Consider the following 20802-nt stretch of genomic DNA (forward strand, 5'->3'; position numbering starts at 1 on the left):
CACTCTTTAGAAAAGTTTTTCAGTGTTCCAATTGTTACTTCTAGCAAAAAGCTCAGATGCTTTTTCTCCCCTTCTCTTCACCTGCCAAGTGTCAGAAAATTCCTCACACATGAAGGTTAGGAAGTGAGGGAGCTGTCAATGGAAACAGTGATGGAAGCTGGAAGACAAAGGTTTCAGTCTGAAGCAGCCATGCCTTGTGCTATTTTTCATTCAGTTATGTTCTTCAATTATTAATGTCCTACACATTTGATTATTTCACTTCACATGGATTGGACTCACTTCTGCAGTCTCTGTGCCATCCTGTTGCAGTGCAGAGGAGTTCAAAAGCATCTCCAAAGGAAGCTGCTGATTGATCATCTGCTCAGCCTTCTGCTCTTAGGCAGGCACAATAAAGCAGCTCAGGAGTGAGTGAGTGGTGGTAGTGCTGTGTCTCTGCAATCCTGAATAAAGCCTGAGGTGTTTGTCATGCTGGCAGCACTGGAAGCCCCTGCAGAGCGAGCTTGTGACTGGGGCTGAGGTAATGGTAGCAGAGAGAAAAGGAAGGGAAACCAAAAGGAGGAGACAAGTGGTGGCATGGGAGCACTTTGGCAGTTTCAGTAACTGGAAAAAGCTGAACTTGGAGTCTGAAAGAGGGAACCAGCATATAAAGGAAAAAGCCAAACCAGAATGAAGGTGTAGGGAATGGAAATAGTGCTTCAGCTTTCCACCGTCTGCTTGGTGTCTAAGGTGACATTTTGCATGGGAGTGATTCAATATTACAGGGCACAAAGATCACTTTGGTGCTTAAGTTTCAAATACAAAACTTACTGGTGCATCAGTTATTTGACCTACCAAGAACCTCCCAACAACTTTCATGTGCTCTAAATGCTGAGGGAGAGAACCTTTGCTCCTTTACCAGTACAAGGGATCCTTACACTAAACTGGTGATCAGATCAGGAGTTATTTTCTTGTAACAGTAATGCTACCTCATCTTTCTGCTGGGGAAGTCTTCTTACTCTTGAATGAAGACTGAAAAAATATTTATTTAAATGTAGTTACTATTTTTATGTGCAGTTCCACTTATTTTAACAAGTCATACCATCTGCCTCAATTCTGACCATGCATGCATGACAAAATGCATTTGACTGCATTTGTGGTCATGTAAGAATAATACTTTATCCAGCTTTTCCATACATGTGAATTTCTGCAGCAATGCTTATGACTCTGAAAAGCAATGTACTATGACATTGCACTGTGTAAATATGGTTTGCTATATAAAGCAGGAAAATCTTTATGATATTTGGAAATTATCATGGAAGAAATTATTCCATTACACTTGAGAGACACAAGAGAGTTTTTCCATTGAGCTTTCTGTGGTATACAAAATACACTTAACCATATGCACTTAGACAGCAGATCTCTGTCACATGCCTAGTTGCTTCTCATTGCATAAATTTTGACAAACAGGCTGTTTCCCAGTAGTTTCTCAAGTAATCAAAGCCCATTTCTTATCCTTTTCTCTCTGGCATGGCATGAAAAACCACCTTTGGAGAGGGCCTGGAAAACCTCAGTCTAGGGGGAAAGCTTTTATAGCTGTATACAGTATTGGAATGGAAATACTTCAGTAACCTTTCTGAAAGTCATTGCTTCTACTGGTCTATAATTAGCCCCACAGGAAAAACAAAATCCTGGTTCAAGTATAGGAGAAAGCAAATAGATCAAATAACATTGAAGTTATTCAGCAGCTTTTTCCCAAATATACTGGTCACTGTAGGAGTTGGTTATGTAGCTCTGAGTGGATAACTTCATGTCAACTTCAGTAATAAATGTTGAAATCTTTAATTAAAGCTCCTGCTTCTTTGAGATGTCACTTACATAATTTGGCTTGTTTTCTATCCAGATAGTATCTGCAGTGCAGTATTGCCATCAAAAGCATATTGTTCACAGAGATCTCAAGGTGAGTAGGAAAAAGTGTGTGCAGTGTATGTGTGTCAGCTTCTGTACCTGTGGGTGTGACCTTTATTGTTTATAAAATACAGTTTATACTGAGCTTTCTGATTTATTTATTTATTTACATATGTTATAGTGAGTCTTGAGAAATATTTGCAGCTTAGAACCAGTTTAAATAAAAGGAAGAGGATTTATAAAGCTTTTAAATGCAAACATTTAATGGCTGCTGAAAGATAACCTCTCCCCCAGTGGTCGCATTCAGATCTGATGCAGGTCAGTGTTAGCTGAGAAATCTTTTTTTTTTTTAAAGTGGTAGTTTGATAGAGATATGACAAGAATTGATGTTGAACAGAATGAATTACCAGTAGTGATAATGAAACTGAAGTATGGCTTCTTTGTAGCTTGGCATGAAACAGCCTATCTCTTCTTTTAACTGTGCCTTTTATATTAATAGTACTGCTACATAATTTGTTCAACTTGTCATAGCTTTGTAACTTAAAAAAAGCAAAAACCAATACCACCATTAAAAAAAAAGAACACTTGAAAGCACTTTAAAGATAATTTTTATTACCAAACTACTGCAAGAATACCATGCTAATAAGTATATGGATAGTGAGATTATATCTTATTTTCATCTGAATAGATCAAAATGTAAGATACATTTCTGTGGAGAAAAACATGGTAACAGGTTCTTGGGGAGTGAAACAGCTCCCATAGTCTGAAGCCATTGTACTGAAATTTTTAAAACAGAACATGCTAATGATTGACTAAAGCACACCTTTGCAAGGAAAGGAATGTTAATGGATATTTCAGCTTCTTGCCTTTTAAGAAAGAGTGAAAGCAACCAACAGCATTTTAAATCAAGTATTTTATTAATCTACAAACCATTCTTTCTCTTCCAGGCTGAAAATCTATTGCTAGATGCAGATATGAACATTAAAATAGCTGACTTTGGTTTTAGCAATGAGTTTACAGTTGGAAATAAACTGGACACCTTTTGTGGCAGCCCACCATATGCTGCTCCAGAGCTCTTTCAAGGGAAGAAATATGATGGACCTGAAGTAGATGTTTGGAGTTTAGGTGTTATTCTTTATACTCTCGTGAGTGGATCTCTTCCCTTCGATGGACAGAACTTAAAGGTAGCTTTTTGTGGACTATGTTGGCCATGTTTATCTAATATTTTATCTAATATTTTAAGTGACTTGCTGCTTACAACTTACTGTCTATTCTTGTTCTGTTGCCAAGGAACTTAGAGAAAGAGTGCTAAGGGGAAAATACAGGATTCCTTTCTACATGTCCACAGACTGTGAAAACCTCCTCAAACGTTTCCTGGTGCTAAACCCAACAAAAAGAGGCACTCTAGAGGTAACTGCACAAATGAGGTGCATCAAATTTTGCAAAGTGCATTTTTGAGGTGTAATTTATTATTTCCACCCTGTTCCTGTGCATATTTGGGGTGGAGGTGGGATTGTTGATGAAAGCACATGACTCTTCAAAGATATTTTTTACTGGGGTTGTAATACACCTGACTCCAGTTACTTTCAAATTCAGTGTGTCACAACACTTTCCATGTCATATAACTTTTCTTGGCAGTTAGCTTGTGGATTAATTAATGCATTAATGCATTAATTAATTAATTAATTAATGATCCACCACATTGTTTTCCACATTCTCAGTTGTGAGCTGGAGATATTGGCTGTTGTAGTTGCCTTTGGTACCCTCTTGGAGGAGTAAAGACTAAAACAGGGCTTCCATGGAATTCTGTTGGTGGAGTTTGGAATTCCAAGCCATGTCAAAGTTTTCACATTGCTCCTGGTCTGCATTGCAGGCTTTTGGCTCTCTGCTGTGAGCTGGAATTCAGCTGACTGTGGGGAGAAGCTTGGCTTGATGTGTGTAGTTGATTCTCCTCACTGGAGCAAAGCTGGAAAAGTTCTGAAAAATAAAAACTAGGAAAGACCTTAGTGTTTGTTGTATAAAGAAGTTCTTCTCACAGCTTGATTTCTTTGCTGCTGAGTGTACTGTACTAACAAAACTTTTTTTTTTTTCCATAGCAAATTATGAAGGACAGGTGGATCAATGCAGGGCATGAGGAGGATGAACTTAAACCTTTTGTTGAACCAGAACTAGACATCTCGGACCAGAAAAGAATAGGTAATTGAGTACTTCCCAGAACCACAATACTGCTTGCATGATGTGGGAGGGTTTTTTTTTTTTTCCTCCATCACCACTCTGTATTTGTTTGACATTTGGAAAAAGTAACTAGTCCTTTAAAACTGATACTTGATCAGGTTTATATTCTCAAAATTAATAATTCTGTTTTAATCCTTTCTCTTGAACACTCAACCAGCCTGAACATCAGAGTTTCAGTTACTTACAAAATGTCTGCTTGGTTTTAGATATTATGGTAGGAATGGGATATTCTCAAGAAGAAATTCAAGAATCCCTTAGTAAAATGAAGTATGATGAAATCACAGCTACATACTTACTGCTAGGAAGGAAGTCATCAGAGGTAAGTACCATTCTTAAAACTGCAAAGAAGCAAATCAGAAAGTGTCCTTAGCAGAGTTAGAAGCAAAAATTAAGTCAGTTACTGTAGGCATTGCATTCCTGCACAAAAATCCATTGCATTTTAAGTTATGTTGTTCTACTCATCAGCAGTCCAAATTAAGCAAATTTGTTCTCACCTGATTTTGAGCCAGTGAACTCTTTCCTTTAGGCTCTCCAGAACTGCCCTGTTTGCTCAGCAGTTACTGTCCTGGCTTGTCTAGGAGCTCAGGTGTGAATGTGCCAGCTGTAACTATTTTAAGAGAACCAAGGAGCAGGAGTGACCAACCTGAAAGAGCTCTTGCATTGTACATTACCTTTCCATGCAATGCTGAGAGGGCTCAGCATCAGTAAGCTGCTCTTGGTTCCTCTGCTGGAGGAGTTGGTGTGGTGGCCTCTACAAAGTATATCCTCTCTTCCTGTTAAAACCCTGGAGAACTCTAAGGGGGGAGTTCTGAAAGGACAAATGGATTTTCTTTACTGATTATCCTTTGAGGAGCTGCAAATTCCCCTGAGTTTTACCTAAGACACTTGTGCAACAACCTTAAAGAAGGTGGGACCTCTAAGCAGCTGCCCATGCCATCAGTAATTTCCCATGTAGCAGAGCCACCTTCCACCCCCCTGTTCCTGCTCCCAGAATGTGGTGGATGCTTTAATTTGTTTTGTCTGAACTTCTCGTTTTCATACTCCTGTTTGTATTGTAGTTGGATGCAAGTGACTCAAGCTCCAGCAGCAACCTTTCACTTGCCAAAGTTAGGCCAAGTAGTGATCTTAATAATAGCACTGGACAATCTCCTCATCACAAAGTTCAGAGAAGCATATCTTCCAGCCAGAAGCAGCGGCGGTACAGTGATCATGGTGAGCTTCTCTCATTTTCAGCCTTGCAGGGTACAGTGGCTTCCAGTTCTGCTCAGTTTCTGGATTTGTCTCCATCCCCCAAGTGTAAGGAGGATGACAACAGCATAGTTCATAGCATGGTGGTTAAATATTTTAGTGAATAATTGATTTTTTAAATTGGTTTTGTTATAAAGCTTTCAAAAGAGCTTTTAGGGGAACACTGAATACACCAACTTAATTCTCTTGTTCTGCCTTGTGTTGTCCCATAAATTCCTGACTGTGCTGGCAAAATCTTGTTACACAAATTGAAGAGAATGTTGCAACCCCCTTTTTCATGAAAAGCACAGCACTCCTCCCCCATCCTCTTGTATGTCTGTTCAGCTTTTGTTTTCTTTTGACACTAGTAGGTCAGCTTGTGTCTAAAACTTGAAGAAATGTCAGTTTGCCAATATTTCTGGTTTCCTGTTTCCTGAGGCTAGTGTCACTTGGTTGTCCCCCAGGAATTTAATTTCTAAAGAACAATGACTCTGACAAACTTACAACTTTTCTGCTTAATGAGAGTGCAATGTTGGGATTAGGATTTTCTAGATGTCTTAAACATCCTCCTGCTCAGACACTTTGCCTAAACTGGGATTCCTTTCATGAGCTTTCTCTGCACTCAGAGGTTGCTTTGCTTGGGGAGTCTACTGGGATGCCAGTTACTGAGGGTTTTGATACTTGTAAAACATGTTTTAGCTACATATTATATATTTATATGTTTATGCATTTAAATGTATTTTTTCTGTCTGTGTATATACATACATACACTTTTTGATTCATTCTTATTAAAACATTTAACTAAGAAGTTGATGTAACGTGATGTATCCTCTTCAGAGGTGTGAGATGTCAGAGAACACAATCCTGACACACCCCACAGACTTCACCCAGTCTGAAGAAGGCTCTTAAAGCAAGAGGGAGCCTGGCACTGTTGAAGGGACTTCCTCATTCTCAGGTGTGGGAGCAGTTTTGTGTTCCTGGCACACGTGGGAGGCTGAGCCACTGCCACTGGTGCAGGAGCACAGAGCAGCAGCCACCAGGGCTGTGTCACCACCTGCCTGTCTCAGGAAATTGGCTTGAGCAGCACACGGCAGCTCTGTGCTAATGAGGGATGCTCTGGTTTGAATGAGTCAGTTACTTGTTAAGTGTCTTTAAGATGTCTCTAAAGCATTTTTCTAGCAAGCCAAATGAGAAACCTTAATGAAATTCTTGGAACTTTCATGGAAATCAAGTTGTATGTTCACCTTACAAGGTTTTTGTTTTTCACAATGTTCTACTGTTTCCTGAAATACATCTATTTCAATAATTTAATTATCTTTTTGCATCTCTGGTTCCCAGTGTTAACTGTGTTGGTTCTCCTGAATACATTTCCATTGTGATAAAAAATAGTCACTGAACTTCTGAGAAGAAAAATCCTTTTCCTGTTTCTTTTGTTTGTTTTTTAAGCTGGACCATCCATCCCCTCAGTAGTGGCATATCCTAAAAGAAGCCAGACTAGTACTACAGACAGTGACCTCAAAGAGGAAGGAATTCAGTCAAGAAAATCCAGCAGTAGTGCTGTTGCAGGAAGAGGAATTGCACCAGCTAGCCCAATGCTTGGGAATGCCAGCAATCCCAATAAGGCTGATATTCCTGAACGTAAGAAAAGTTCAGCTGTCCCTAGTGTAAGTAGAAATGTTTATTTATCAAAACCTTAAATTTTTTTTTGAGATGTAAAAAAGTGTTAAATATGTGATTTATCAGTGGTGCTGATTTTACTTTTCATTTATCAAGAGTAAATGTAGGTATTTTTTCCCTTGCAATGTCAGCTATTCACTTTACCTCTTAATAGTCTTGAAGTAGTCAGTATTCATAATTAGCATTAGTAGCTCTTGGTAAACAGACATGAGTTGGGTATTAAGAAAAAGTAAAGCAGGAAAAGTTAGTTATGTTACTCCTGATACCAACCACTCCTCTGTGGCCTCTGTAGAGAAGAATGAAATCTCTACTTTTGTTATCCTGTTTTATAGTTTCATGTGTATAAGGAGCCACCTAATCTTTGTCCTCAAACATTACTATTTTAAGTCATAGTTATGTTGTTAAGAATATCAAAGAAATGTAGTTCTAAAAACTCTTTAAAGATGTATTTCAGCCTGTATTCAAAAGGAGTGTTCCTGGCTTTTGTCCTTGTGGGCTTCCCCCACCTGCCTCTAAACCACAACAACAACAATAAAAACATACAAAGGAGCAAAAGTAGTAAATGTTCATGGTTTAGCAACAGGCAGCGTGCCAAAAGAAAGAAAATCCTTTGTTCATTTTGGCTTTAACTTGTGTTCTCTGTGGTTCCTCCCTCAAAGGCAAAGTTGGAAATCTGTTTTCACATAATGCTTCAGTCATGTGATATTTAATTTCTAAAACTTTGGGATTTTGTATTGAAAAACTTCCTTCTTTTCAGAAGAAAAAAATTCTCAGTCCTTTATTCAATTTGTTCAACTTGCAACAGAACTTTTGTTTTTTTTAACTCATCCCACAAAGCTGTCACAGTTCCTTTGGTCACAATAATTAGCACCATTACTTACAGCAAATGAGAACATAACTTCCTGAGCTGCAGGACAGTCTGAAGCAAAAGAAGTGAAATGAAATTTGGTTTACTTCATTGGCCCTGTATTGTCAGTTGACTCAGTGGCTAGTAGTGAGTTGGCTCAAGGATATCAGCCCAAGAGTTTCCTTGGAAAAACACATTTTCTACTGTAGCAGCTGTTATTCATAAATGTGAATGAGAATTCAGGATTTTGGGGAACCCTTTTTTATTTTTGTGGTCCTCCACAGTTTCCCTTTGTCCTTGATCAGTCCAGAAACCATTCAGATTTGGTTTTCTCTTAAAAGACAGTTCTTAGCTATTGAATCTCAAAATGGTAGGATAAACAAATCAGTTTTTGTCCTACTTTGGACTTCACTTGGTATTGTATGATGCCTTGTTCAAAAGATTTGTGTCACAGTTACAACATACTTTACATTCAGTAGCTTTTCATCTGCTATTCTGTGCCACTCCCAAATATTGGGGATTTATTCCAGTAGGCTTATTTCAAATTTCTTACTCCTGGACCTGAAACAAAATTTCAGCTCATAACCATTCAATGCTTCCCTGACTCAGTGTGCAACTGGTCCAGCTGATCTTTTACTAGCAGTGTTACCAGGTGGTAAACAGGAAATCAGACTTATGTTGTCACTCAATAATTAGTGTTTAAAATTGTATCTGTTTATAGCTCTTCACACCAGACAGTTCAAACTCATTTTTTTCCTTTTCCTTTTTCTCTCCCCTGCAAAAGACTGCAAAGATGACACTTTGGCTTTCTGGTTGTTGGGAGTGAAGGGAAGCACTCAAAAAATGAGTTTTTAGTCATTTCCTGCAGCTGAGTAGGGAATTCTGTTTCTTACAGTGTTGGCATGCATCCAGAAGGAAAAAAAAATACAGGAGTTACCATATTGTCCTGAGGTTGAAAAAAGTTTAAGGTGAAGAGAGTTTCTGTTTTACTGAGCACTGAAGTCCTGAAATCTGTAATATGATGGCAAACCACTGAAGAGATGTAAAAATATCCTATAAAAACAATCAGAATTTTCACAGAACAAAAGCAAAAGCAGTGGAACCAGTCCTTGCTGGAGACCCTTAGTCAGATGTGTGCTGCTGTTATTGAGTAACAAAGCATAAAAGCCTGCACTTGAGGATAAGAGTTGTGCTTGGAGAGCAGATAGCTGAGTCTGGGACTGGAGTGAGGGGCTCCAAGCTGTACTTCTAAAGTTGATAAGAGTGTTTAAACTCTTGTAAACAAAATTGTTCTGCAAGCTGAACAAGTACAGATCAAAAATCTTCAAGCTATTTGGGCAAATACCAAATTAATAAGGAAAACCTGCTACAGACATTGGATAGTTAGCAGGAACTGATATATCTGTGTCTTAATAATTCCTTTTTTGTTTCTTAGAGCTTTGGATTTTTTTCTCAGTGTTGTAATAAAGCTGTCCCAGAACCCTTAGAATAGCTTTGAGAAAACTGAAATAGGAGAATAGGTGTTACCTTTGAAAAGTTATCCAGGACCAAAAACCATACTAGTGCTCTTAACTAAATACATTGGTTCACTGCTGTAAGTCAGAAGTTTTATATGAAAATTTTCCATCAGTCCTTCCCCTGGTGTGTCTTAGTGGGAAATAGCCTGTCTGAGCAGTGCACACAGGACTCTCTCTAGGAAAAGAGGAGGACTCTGTAGCACAGATTCATCCTTTGTGCTCTGACTGGACCTCGTGCATGTGCTCACAAGTCTCAACATGTGCTGGGCTGGGTCAGCTCCTCCTGCAAAGAAGGCACACAATGCCATGAAGATGAACTTAGGCAGCCACCCCTGAGCCTGGGGGTTGTCATTCCATCAGGGAAGGCTGCTCTCACCAGTTTCCAGTGCTGTGCACCTGTGCTGTTTAGTCAAGTCCAGAGATTAACAGTCTGGAGATTGGCTGAACAAAAAGTCACAGCTGAAGAGCTTCCTTGATGAATCGTGAAAGGTCATACACTAGAAAGTGTAAAGGCCTCAATACCAAGACTATTCTTGCCAAAACTGAAATTTGAAACTTTGAAGTGCTTAATCTCTTCCTCTGACCTCTGAAATTTGAGTCAAACAGGAAAAAATGTATACTGATGCTTCCATCTTTGCATTTCAGAATGAGCTGGGAGAGCCTGTCCTTGCAGTCCTCTCATTTCAGATTTGAATAGCAAAACTCTCTAACCTGAAAATGCATAGTCTTAAAAGTCTGGTCCAGCACAGAGATTGCAGTCTTGTCTTTCCAGATGTGCCACATGACAATACATTGTAATGTTATGTGGTGTTTTCTCAAGGGAAACCAACATTTCATGTTCAAAGGGAGCAGGTGGAAAGAAGGAAGCCACTGATTATTTTGCTTATTTCCCACCAGAAGAGCAGTGTTGGATGTTTGAGGTGCTTCATCCTCTAGTATGTTCAGGAACAAAATGATCTGCAAATACTAATAAGCAATATTTTGCTGTACCATTGGTTTGTCAGGCCTGCATGAAGTGTCCTGCAAAGTGTGGCTTCCCAAGAACAGATAAACAAAACTTCACCTTAGGTGCACAGCTTTCATTGCTGGCATGCTTAGTAAAGAGAGAGGAGTTTATACAGTGATAAATGTCAGAGTGGAAGAATTGGTGGTGGGGTTTTTTAAAATAAATAAATGTATATGAAGACAAGTGATGTATAAGGAGTAAAGCACAAGGAAAGGGTCAGGAAGGCATGTGACACTTGCCACATGTTTATCCCTAAGGACTATAGTGAAGAATACTTGAGAACCCTTTAGACAGCTGCATGCATCTAACATATTAATTAATTGTTCTGCCAATCTAAAATATCCTTTGTCTTTGTACTTTTTAACACCAGGAGGTTGTGCACTGTACATTTGTGTAAAAAGCTGTGTAACAAACAGGTCAGCAGTCCCTTAGACAAGATGGCTTCAAGGTTAAATAGCTCAGGGAATGTGTTGCTTGAGACTCCCTACATAGCAGATATTTTGCCTTAAGGCACTGGAGGAGCTTTTGGTATTTATTGGGAATACTCCACTTTAACAGTTTTATTTCAGGTTCGGAAACAAAAAAGGTTTGGCTACTCTGCTTTTGTGCTTGAACTAGTTTTTCCTTTCTTTTTTTTTTAATCCTTCTTGCCATGATTCTCTCCTGTGACCGTTTATGCGAAACCTTTTCTTAATGCTATTTTTAAAATCTGCTGAGTTTCCCTTGTCCGTCATAGCATAATTCTTCAAAGAGCTCCAAAAGGTTAGTTGAGCATGAAGTCCCCTGCCTGATTCTTAGTGGCCCTTCTTACTCAACATGTGCTTATCCAGGTGCTGACCAGTCATTCCCTTAAGCTGACCTCCTCCAAGACTTTCCCCAGCAGTGATGTTTGAAGTTTATAGCCTTTTTTGCTTCCTGCTTTGCCCCGTGATCCTTTTCTTTAAAGAAAACGTTGAAAGATTTTTTTCTACTTTTTCAACCATTTGCAGTTTCCTGTGTTTTGTTCTTGGGGTGGGGAGAAAAAAATACAAAGGCTTGCCAGCTTTTACTTCCTCTACGACCTGGGGGTGCATGTTTGTCTGGACCACCCTGCTTTTCCTGCAGTAATTGCATCTAACTCTTTATAATTCTGTTATCTGTGAATTACCTATAGCTTCTCAGTCGTTCCTGGAAAATTGACCGCCAACTTGGGCATATCTCCACCCTCTTTCTCTGTAAAGACAGAGGCAAAGTAATTCTATTTCTTTTCTCCCCTCTAAAGTAAGGTCTGTAGTTTAAGTCCCCCTGGTTCTCTTGTCCTCAATGTATTATGCTTGCATTGAAATGTGTATTTTTAAAAATTGTCGTACTAAAATTCTCTGCAATTTGTCTCTTATTCTTCCCTGTTTTTAAAACTTGTCTAGTGTTTCATAGTATCTTAATATTTAAAAGTCCATGTTTACCTTCCCACTGAATTTTACCACATTTGTTTGTTAAGTCTTTGCTTTTCCTATCTTGTTTAAGGGTATGATTTTAACTTAAAGGAAAATTCTCCAAGCTACAAGTGGTAAAGTATTTCAAAAATAGGTTATAAAGACACAGGCTATGCAGATGTAGAAGAATGCTGTATATACTGAGAATTTGTAATGCAGAACATTTGTAATTAAAACCTTTAAGGAATATTAATTTTGAGCCATCAGTATGAAATACAAGAACAACTTGTTAGAATTATTTTTCTGATTGCAATATTCCTTACAAATACTAGATGGAGTTTGTATATTAAGTTATTTCATTATTGTAAGTTTTAGAGCTGTGTAGAACTAGCATTAAGTAAAAAGCCTTCAGTTATATGCAGACTAACCTCAGAAAAGCCTTCTGTGGGGAATAACAAACCTATGTTTTTTAATTGTAGAATAATACTACCCCTGGAGCAATGACACGGCGCAACACTTATGTTTGTAGTGAAAGAACCACTGCTGATAGGCATTCAGTGATACAAAATGGCAAGGAGAACAGGTATATGAAATGTCTTCCTATGGTGTATGTCACTTGTCTTCACCTTTCCAAAGAAATTCTAATGCCTTATTTTAAAATAAGTGGTATTCTAATGTAATTCATGATGAAAGGTGAGTACAGATCTTTGGTTATGGAGCACCTGTAAGTATGTTGGGGCTTGGGTTTTCTTCCTGTATTTCATTTAATAGTCTTTATACTTAGAATGTGAAAGGAAGTTTCTAATTTCTGGTTAAATAAATGAAATATTTGTAGCAGCCTTCATCTTAAATCTGTTATGAACCCCTGTGGCCAAACTCTTCTGCATGTGCTTGCAGAAGAGCCTTGTTTAGTGTCAGACTACAAAGTCCATCTCTCTTGAGCCATTCTCTTTTTTTATTTCACTCTAAAATCTGCTTCACTGGAATTATTTGAAATACTGGTTTTGCTGCAAAGTCTCAGGGAGAAGGTAATTTTTTCTGAGCAAAGATGAAATGGTGATCCACCATTGTCTGGGGCTAACAGTGTTCCTTGCTGATACTCTGGCAGTTTAGCTTCCCAGGATTTACAGAACTCAGCTGCTTCCCTTCTGAGGCAATATCTCCATATTCTGAGTGAAAACAGTCAGAGAAATAACACATTTCTTTTTAATTTACTGAATGAAGGCCTGAGTAGAGCATGCAGTAGAACTGGAGCTAACCACTGTATGTGTTGGCACTGTGGCCACATCTACTGCCATGCTGTGAAGACTGAGAAGAGCTGTCAGAAATAATATTATAGTGAACATAGATGTCAGGTATAGAGTAGCAGTTGGGAGGAACACCACCAAATTTCCTGGCTGGCTGAGGTTTTTTAGTATCCAGCCCTTCTTGTCAGAATTTTACTGCTGTCAAAAGATGGTAACAATTAAATAGTTAACCCTTGCCTGGTGCTTAAAAGAATGTGTTCCCTTCTACTGTGCTTCCCAATTTTCTCCAGCCCTTCCTAGTATTATATCTTCTAACTTGTGTTTTTGCACAAATTTTTTCCCCTCCTTTTGGGAGTTGATAAGGAATTGAGATGTTGACTGGAAAGCCTGTCTATTCCCTGTTTGATTCCTGGAGCCTAGGGATAAAGAGCATGATTTTGACCCTGTCTCTTCCTCCTAGCTTTCTGCAAATGGAAAGTGCTTAAGGAAAGAGTCAGATGTAAGTTTGAAGACTGCCAAAAGTGTAGTTGGCCAGCTGGGTGTGCAGTCACCTGTTTTGTGAAGTACAGCCCAGCTCTTTGGTGCTGTCCCTTAGTGTGTCTGTCTCAGCATACACTGGTTACTCCTTGTTAATGTTACCAAGTTGTTTAGGGTAAAAGTCACCATCCTTTCTCTGATTTGATGTGTTAATAGCTTTTTTTCTTTCCAAGCACTCTTTGAAAAAATGAATCTTTCTGTCCGTAATAGTTTTGATAAATTTTTACTACTTGATTACTTGGTTTAGTACCATTTCTGTTCATCCGTAAACTAATATCTTGCCTACAGTTTCTTTATTGCATTTTTAAAAGCTACTAGATATTGTTTACTGGGAATGCTTGAGATTTAGATGTTCCCTTAATTTTGGAGTAAGTTCATACTCATAAAGAACTATCTTATGAAGTAATTTTATTTCCCCAGCTTTCAGTTTCTCAGGAAACTGATGTTTTCTGGTTTGTCACATATAGACCTTAAAGTTAAGATTGAGTAGCACTTGACAACTATATTAGTTGTGGTTTATATTCATAATTGGTTATCCTTGTGTAATTTACCTTTTATTGTCAATGTGGTATTTAAACATCATTAGCTTTTTCTATAAACCAACCTTATGTGGGTCATTTGAAATGTCTGAGAATTTATATTTGCACATGTAAAAATGTCTTTATAGCTTTTATTGTGCATTTTTTGATTATTACATTCATTACTTTTCATAGAGGGTTAAAAACAGAAAGGGTAATGAGAATGCATTGCTAATTGTATTACAGTTGGAGACCTTTCATTGTCTGAAATGCTTCAATACTAAACTGCATGTTCATTTTGGCACAGTTTCAGAATTACTGTGATTTGGCACAGAATTCAGAATTTACATCTGAATGTATTTTGTTGCTGTAACTGGGTAAAGCATTGACTGGTCACACAAAGTGCAGGGACCTTTAATGCAGGAAAAATCAACGTGGTGATTGATGGGACTGGCTCTTCAGAATTAATCTTTAATGTTACTGTACTCTCAGCTTGGCAGAAAGTAACTCTAGAAACTTGTTCTTTTTTCTTCTATAAAGCAAGATCTGAAGTTGAACCTGGGCTTTGCACATATACAAGGTTTAGTTAAAAATTACTTCTATGCTTTTGAAATGTCTGTTGGTGGCAAATGTTACAGGCTAGAGTAATTGCTGGAATTGGTTTATTACAGATTAGATTTTAGATTTTCCATAGCTACTCAGATACTGACTGTGACTCAGTAAAAACTTGGGAGACTTACCATAAAAGGCAAGATGCACACATTTAAAATCTCCACTTTTTTCTGTAGAGAAAGCGTTAAAACATAAGCTTATTCTGCTTTTATCTTGCACATTGAATTATGAGAAGGCACTGTTTCTGAAAGTGTGAAAGCTTTAAAGAATCAATAGTCAGTAGATCTGATGTTGGAGACAGTAGTCTTGAAGACCCATGCCAGACTGGTGGAAGCAAAGAGTTCTGAGTCTCCCATCTCTCTTTAACACATTGTGTGGCTGACACAGGCGTTCTGCTGGAGACAACTCCTTTGGCTTTCCTCCAAAGCCTGAGCATTAATTAACGCACTTGGGGACTCATGAAACACTCTTCATAATGATAGGCAATTGCTTTAAATCATTTGTAACACAAATGATTTACAACAGCTTCAGATTTTTAATAAGCCTTGGCACTAATTGGTGATTGTTAGTTCACTGTTCCTGTGTTCCCAGGCTAGTAATCCAAAGAAGCTGATTTCTAGTAAAGCATCAGAGGAAGAGATGGTCCTTTATTGATATCTTTAGATATCACATCTTTGGAGGCAGGTGACTAAAAATTGGAGTCTTGTATTGTAAAACTAGATTCTTTATCTTTTGTAGTAAATGTACAGGAAATGAGCTGGAAGAGCTTGAGAGACTAGTGACCAATTTTGTGACTTCAGGGTATTAGTTTTGGGATGAATGTTCATTTTCTGAAAATTCCTTAAAACCCCGGAGTAATGTAAATGCTGTGCCTGTATTGAAGGCTTCATTGTAAGTAGTGCTTGTAGTTGTCATCCTGATGGATTCAACATTGTTGAGATGTATGCATGACTCAGATGAAGTTTTTCAGATCCTGAAAAGTTAAAAACAAACCAAAAACAAGTATGTTTTGCTAAGCATTTTAGGTAGCAGTTCAGATGTCTGAGCTGTGTGGTGCTTTGCACTGGTGCTTTGGGAGCCAAGCCTGAGAAGTGGGGGAGCTGACACTTGTAGCTGCACTAGCATTCTTCTCTCCAGAGTCTGATGTGCCAGAATTTGGTAACAGGATTTGAGATTTTGTGTGTAACCAAGAAGTAACTTGGAAGTGAACATGCAGTGTCATGAAACTGTCACTGAGAATTATTGATTTCTTAACCTCAAGCAGAATTTCTGAATTATAGCTGTCTTACTTTTAAAGCAAACTTCAGATGAATGAGGTGGTGGTGTAGTCTGAAAGGGCCAAAACATCTTGTGGCTTCTCACTTTTCTCCTATCCTTATCATTACTAGATAATGTGAAGGCTGCAAAAGTATTTTGGCTTAAATAAATAACTAAATTTAATGCTCCTATTTGAACATACCATGCAGCTGGCAGCTTACTGGCCATTCTGCAAAGACAGTGCTCTATACATTCCTTCAAAGCCTGAACGGTAATTTGGAAAATTTAATGCTCATGGTCAAAGCAATACAAGATGCTCTTCAACAGTCATTCTTCTTTCTTCAGGGAGCAGCAAGCATGTCAGTGCTTATTACACATACAGGTTCATTATTAGCAGCCTTTTTCTTTTGGCATCTCTGGAGTTGTTAAAGATCATGGTATTTTTGGTTTTGATTGTACCTGTGAAGTCTCTCAGTTATCTGATGTAGATTTAACAGCTTGACCAGCTTTCACTAATTTCTTTTAACATTCTGAAAACAAAGGATTTTGCTGTAGTAATGGAACTATCATGAGTCTTTTGGAAAGTCCATTTGGTGGGGGTTTTAATGCATTGTTTACTGTTAAGAGCAATACAAGTTACATCAGTGCTTTATCGTAGAGCTTTGGCATAGAATTCTGAGTTATTCAGGTTCTGTACATCAAGGAGGGTATCGCTGCAAACTAATGCTAATGGTAAGAGCATGGGCACGTACAGATGTGCAGTGCCATGTAAGTAAGGATGCTTTTTAAGGGGAGTGTAGGGCAGTTATTGCTGTTACATAGAAGAGGAGGGCTGTTAGAGTTCGTGTTCTTTGATAAACCAGTTAATAGAAGGAAAAGTTTGCTTTTTTTTTCTATGCAGTAGTTTGTTGTTGGTCCATCATGCTCTTCTTTCTGCCTCTGCCTGAACCCAAACCCCCTCGCAGCCTGACAGAAATGTTCGCTTACGCAGCTAGCCCTGCTTCAGTTTGTACCACATCCTTCTCCAGTGTTCGGCTGCGACATCAGAAGTCGATGTCCATGTCAGCCTCTGTGCACACGAAGATGATGTTGCCTCCAATAGACAATGGCGCAGATAACTTCAGGCCTATGTAAGAACCAGAAATCGTTGTGACACTAACTTATACCCACTGCTTCTTAACTTTGTGCTGTGGAATTTTAGTCCTAGATTGTTCTAGTATATTTTGCCCACAAGATGTGTGTTTCCTCATTTTTTTAGTCTCGTTTACATTTGTCTTGTGGTGTGTCAGGCTGTCTGTGACATAATCCTGCAATAGTGAACCTTAATTTTTTCCTATTGTTAGGAGTATTGGACATTCCCTATTGTCAAAGTTTGTGGGAGACTTTTAACTGTGTATCCCGAAGGACTTCACTACTTGGAGCGGTTCGCTTGTAGAGAATTTTGTGTAGGAGACTTTCAAATTAATTTTGTGTAGGATACTTTCAAATTAGCAAGACTTTCAAAGATGTATGTACAGAACGTGGAGGGAGAGACATTAAAGTTACCTATTCTCTTTCCTGGGAGGAAACTTTACCAGTCTATTCTTTTATCAGTCTTCTCAGCAAAACACCGTAGGCCTGGTTTATCTGGTCTTTTCCAGGATACTCCTGTTGCACTTTTCTGCCTATGTAGGTTTCTGTTTCGGCAGCCTCTTAATCCTAACTTCTTACAAGTTTTGATTCCATACGGTGCTGTAATGATGTTGGTATTTCCAACCTCGGCCTATACCAAAGTGTGTGCTTACGCTTTACCGTAGAACGTAGCGTTTTGTGTTTCCTGCTGAGCCGCAGTGCCCGTGCGGAGGCGTTCTAGCGTTGGTTTCTTTGTTTTGTTTTCTGCCCTAGCGCTATTCCCGATCAGAGAACTCCCGTTGCTTCCACCCACAGCATTAGCAGTGCGAGCACCCCTGACCGTGTTCGTTTCCCCAGAGGGACGGCCAGCCGCAGCACGTTCCACGGGCAGCTGCGCGAGCGCCGCACCGCCACCTACAACGGCCCGCCCGCCTCGCCCAGCCTGTCGCACGAGGCCACGCCGCTCTCGCAGACCCGCGCCCGCGGCTCCACCAACCTCTTCAGCAAACTCACTTCCAAACTAACCAGAAGGTAAGCCTCTTAAAATGCCAGTGCAGTGTGGCTGCCTTTTATTTCCTTTTTGTAGTAGGAATACTTCATCGCTTAAACGATTTTTGTCCACATTCACTGATTAATGGCTGAAGTTCTGCGACTTAAAATGCAGTTGCTTGTGATATTTTCATATTTTCTATTTTGGTTACAGAAGCCATTTGTTTTTGGGTGTTGAGTCAAATGGGATTAAATGGGAAACAGTTTGGTCTGTGCTGTTTCTTCTGTGCTCTTCAGCCTCATGTCTGCAGAGATGAAACATTTCAGCTCAGTTGAAAAGCTGCTCAGTAGATCGTATAAACTAGGAGCCCAGTCTAGATATTTCATGTAGCATTAGCAGCTCAGATTGTGTTTTCCAGTCACTTAGTCCATCAGTGTTTCCAGTATAACCTTGCTAGCCACACAGAAATAGAAATATCACAGGTGAAGCAGTAGGGGCAGGAGAAAAAAGCTTCTGTTGGCAGCAGTGCTGTCACAGGCCATCTTAAAATCATGGCAGTATTAGTGTTTCAGTCTGTTTCAGACCAGACAGGAGTCTGGTCAAACCTAAAAAAATTTACTCCTACTTTGGCCTTTAGTTGATGTGCAGGTTCTGTGTTAGGTGTGAAGGTGTGGTGGTCCAGCCAAAGCCGAGCTTCAGCAGGTCTTGCTCCTGCACTAACAATTTTATTCTAACTGAACTTCTAGTTTCAAATCCATGTATTATTTAGATTAGTTACTACAAACCCTAAAATTGATTTTTTTTTTCCTTCTCTATTTGAAACCTGTCAGTTCCCACACCACATACTTCAGACCACTGATCTCCACAACTTGCATTTGCAGAATTGAGGGCTTGTTTGTCTTTGATCTAAGATAATCATCAAGCTTTTGTACATTCCTTATCAGATGAAGTTTTTTGGACAAGATCATTCTAATCTTGGCCTGCTAGCTTTTGTTTTAAGCTTATTCCACGTCAGCAGCAAGCCATTTCCTTCCTATCTACTTTATGGCTATGGATGCCTCCCTCTCAGTATCACCTTTGCAGACTCCCATTCCTACAAAATAGTGCTAAGCCACACTCCACTTTTTCACAAATGGCTGATTTCAGTTTAGAGGGTGAATTTCCTTAAAAATGTAGAAGTTGCTTCTTTGCAAAACAAGAACATGAGAGCCTAGCCTTTGATAAATGTTTTAATTTGCACAGTTCTCTGCCAGGTAACACTTCTCTGGGAAAAACTGTGCTGTAGGAAATTTGGTTTGGGTTTTTCCCCATCTTTTTATGTTGAGAGAGAGAGAGAGAAGTTTAATTTGAATATTTTTTAAGTGTTAAGCCATCTGCTTTCTGTCAAGTGAAGTCTTAATCAGGCACATCCTTTTGGCATGTCTTTCTTTCTGTACTTTTGTTTGTAATATCCTTACTTAATTTTCCATTTGACGTTCCAAATGTGGACGCTCAAACTGTGAACATGCAAACTTTTCACTCAGTTGTTTAGGCAGCATTCAAACTTCTATCATTACCTCAGAGTTTCATCTTTTGCAGTGCAGTGTGGTTTTCTTGAAGAAGTCTTTCCCCACGACTTTTGACAGTAGTTTAAATTCCATCTGGACTTGATTAAATAACAAGCAATTGTAACACAATAGCACAGTTACAGATGATTAGTTTGCTCTTGGAGGATCTCTTGCAGCTGGGGCTCTGTTATATTCAGTGCTGTGCAAACTACTGAGGAGGTGGATAGTGCCACTGAAGGACATGGTTATGTTTCTTCCTGTTAATTAGATTTTTTTTAAACCTTATTACTCATTAATTTATTGTAGCATTCTCAATGGGGAATCAGAATTCTTTTGGTGATTAACTACTTATGTTCTGGTGTAGGCAATTGTTACAGCTTCTGCCACTAAAAAAGCTAAATATTTAAGGCAGTTTTTAGCACAACATGGCTGACCTAATGTTATGAAGAAAGGAGGCAACCTAACTCTGAAGATACTCAAGATAGAATCATGGTAGTGTTACTGATTTTTGCTTTCCATGATAAATATATGAAGAAGATCCAAACATATTTTTACCTGACCTTGCAGATTTTGAGTTTTCAAGTGTTTTGACACCAGTACATATTTTAATTCATAATAAATACTGGTTACATATTTCCCTGAAAAAAGTGAAAGTAACAGTGCCAGGAGTTTGACTCTTCAGCCCCTAAATCATCTGCCTAATCTGAGAATGTATTGAAGTGTAATTTAGTTGTGCATTTAAAATGAGATATTTTTGCATGTTTCGCTCTAAATGCCTTTTTCAATTTATTTTGTACAAATTTTTTGTTAATTATTATTTTGGCTTAATTTCTTTTAGAAACATGTCATTCAGGTTTATCAAAAGGTAGGATTTATTTATATTTAAAAAAAAAGTGGCTCCTGCAATTAACAAAAGATTTGGCTTTTCTAGCCTTGGTTTTCTGAAAACTAAACTTCCTGCTGAGAACTAAATACTTTCTTTCTTCAGAGGAAAGCATAGAATAAATCCATTAACTCATGATGATACCTAAGAATCTGTGGCACCATCTGTGTTGTATAACAAGATGCTAAGCATGCCTTGTGAATTCTTCTTTCTTTGATAGAGTTGGTAGTGCCAAAGTAATTCTGTTCTCTGTACTAATACACTTAGCATGCTTATGTTTGAAGAATGAGGTGTT

At 38.6% G+C, this 20802-nt stretch overlaps 1 protein-coding gene across 15 annotated transcripts in view; it reads left to right on the forward strand.

Annotated features, from left to right (window-relative positions):
• Positions 1-20802, forward strand: part of MARK3 (microtubule affinity regulating kinase 3) — a 62301-nt gene that overhangs the window by 32610 nt on the left and 8889 nt on the right. For 3 of the 15 annotated variants that reach the window (XM_077180732.1, XM_077180736.1, XM_077180734.1), the window contains 12 exons: positions 1880-1936; positions 2832-3068; positions 3175-3294; positions 3981-4080; positions 4326-4438; positions 5178-5331; positions 6793-7010; positions 11547-11624; positions 12285-12388; positions 16942-17106; positions 17861-18118; positions 20463-20489. In XM_077180732.1, coding sequence (XP_077036847.1) covers positions 1880-1936; positions 2832-3068; positions 3175-3294; positions 3981-4080; positions 4326-4438; positions 5178-5331; positions 6793-7010; positions 11547-11624; positions 12285-12388; positions 16942-17106; positions 17861-18118; positions 20463-20489 — 1631 coding nt within the window. The remainder of the gene's footprint in view (positions 1-1879; positions 1937-2831; positions 3069-3174; positions 3295-3980; positions 4081-4325; positions 4439-5177; positions 5332-6792; positions 7011-11546; positions 11625-12284; positions 12389-16941; positions 17107-17860; positions 18119-20462; positions 20490-20802) is intronic. The other 12 variants (XM_077180737.1, XM_077180733.1, XM_054634173.2 and 9 more) reach the window with 9 other exon arrangements.

Source organism: Agelaius phoeniceus, chromosome 6, assembly GCF_051311805.1.
Source record: "Agelaius phoeniceus isolate bAgePho1 chromosome 6, bAgePho1.hap1, whole genome shotgun sequence".
Lineage (NCBI taxonomy): Eukaryota > Metazoa > Chordata > Aves > Passeriformes > Icteridae > Agelaius > Agelaius phoeniceus.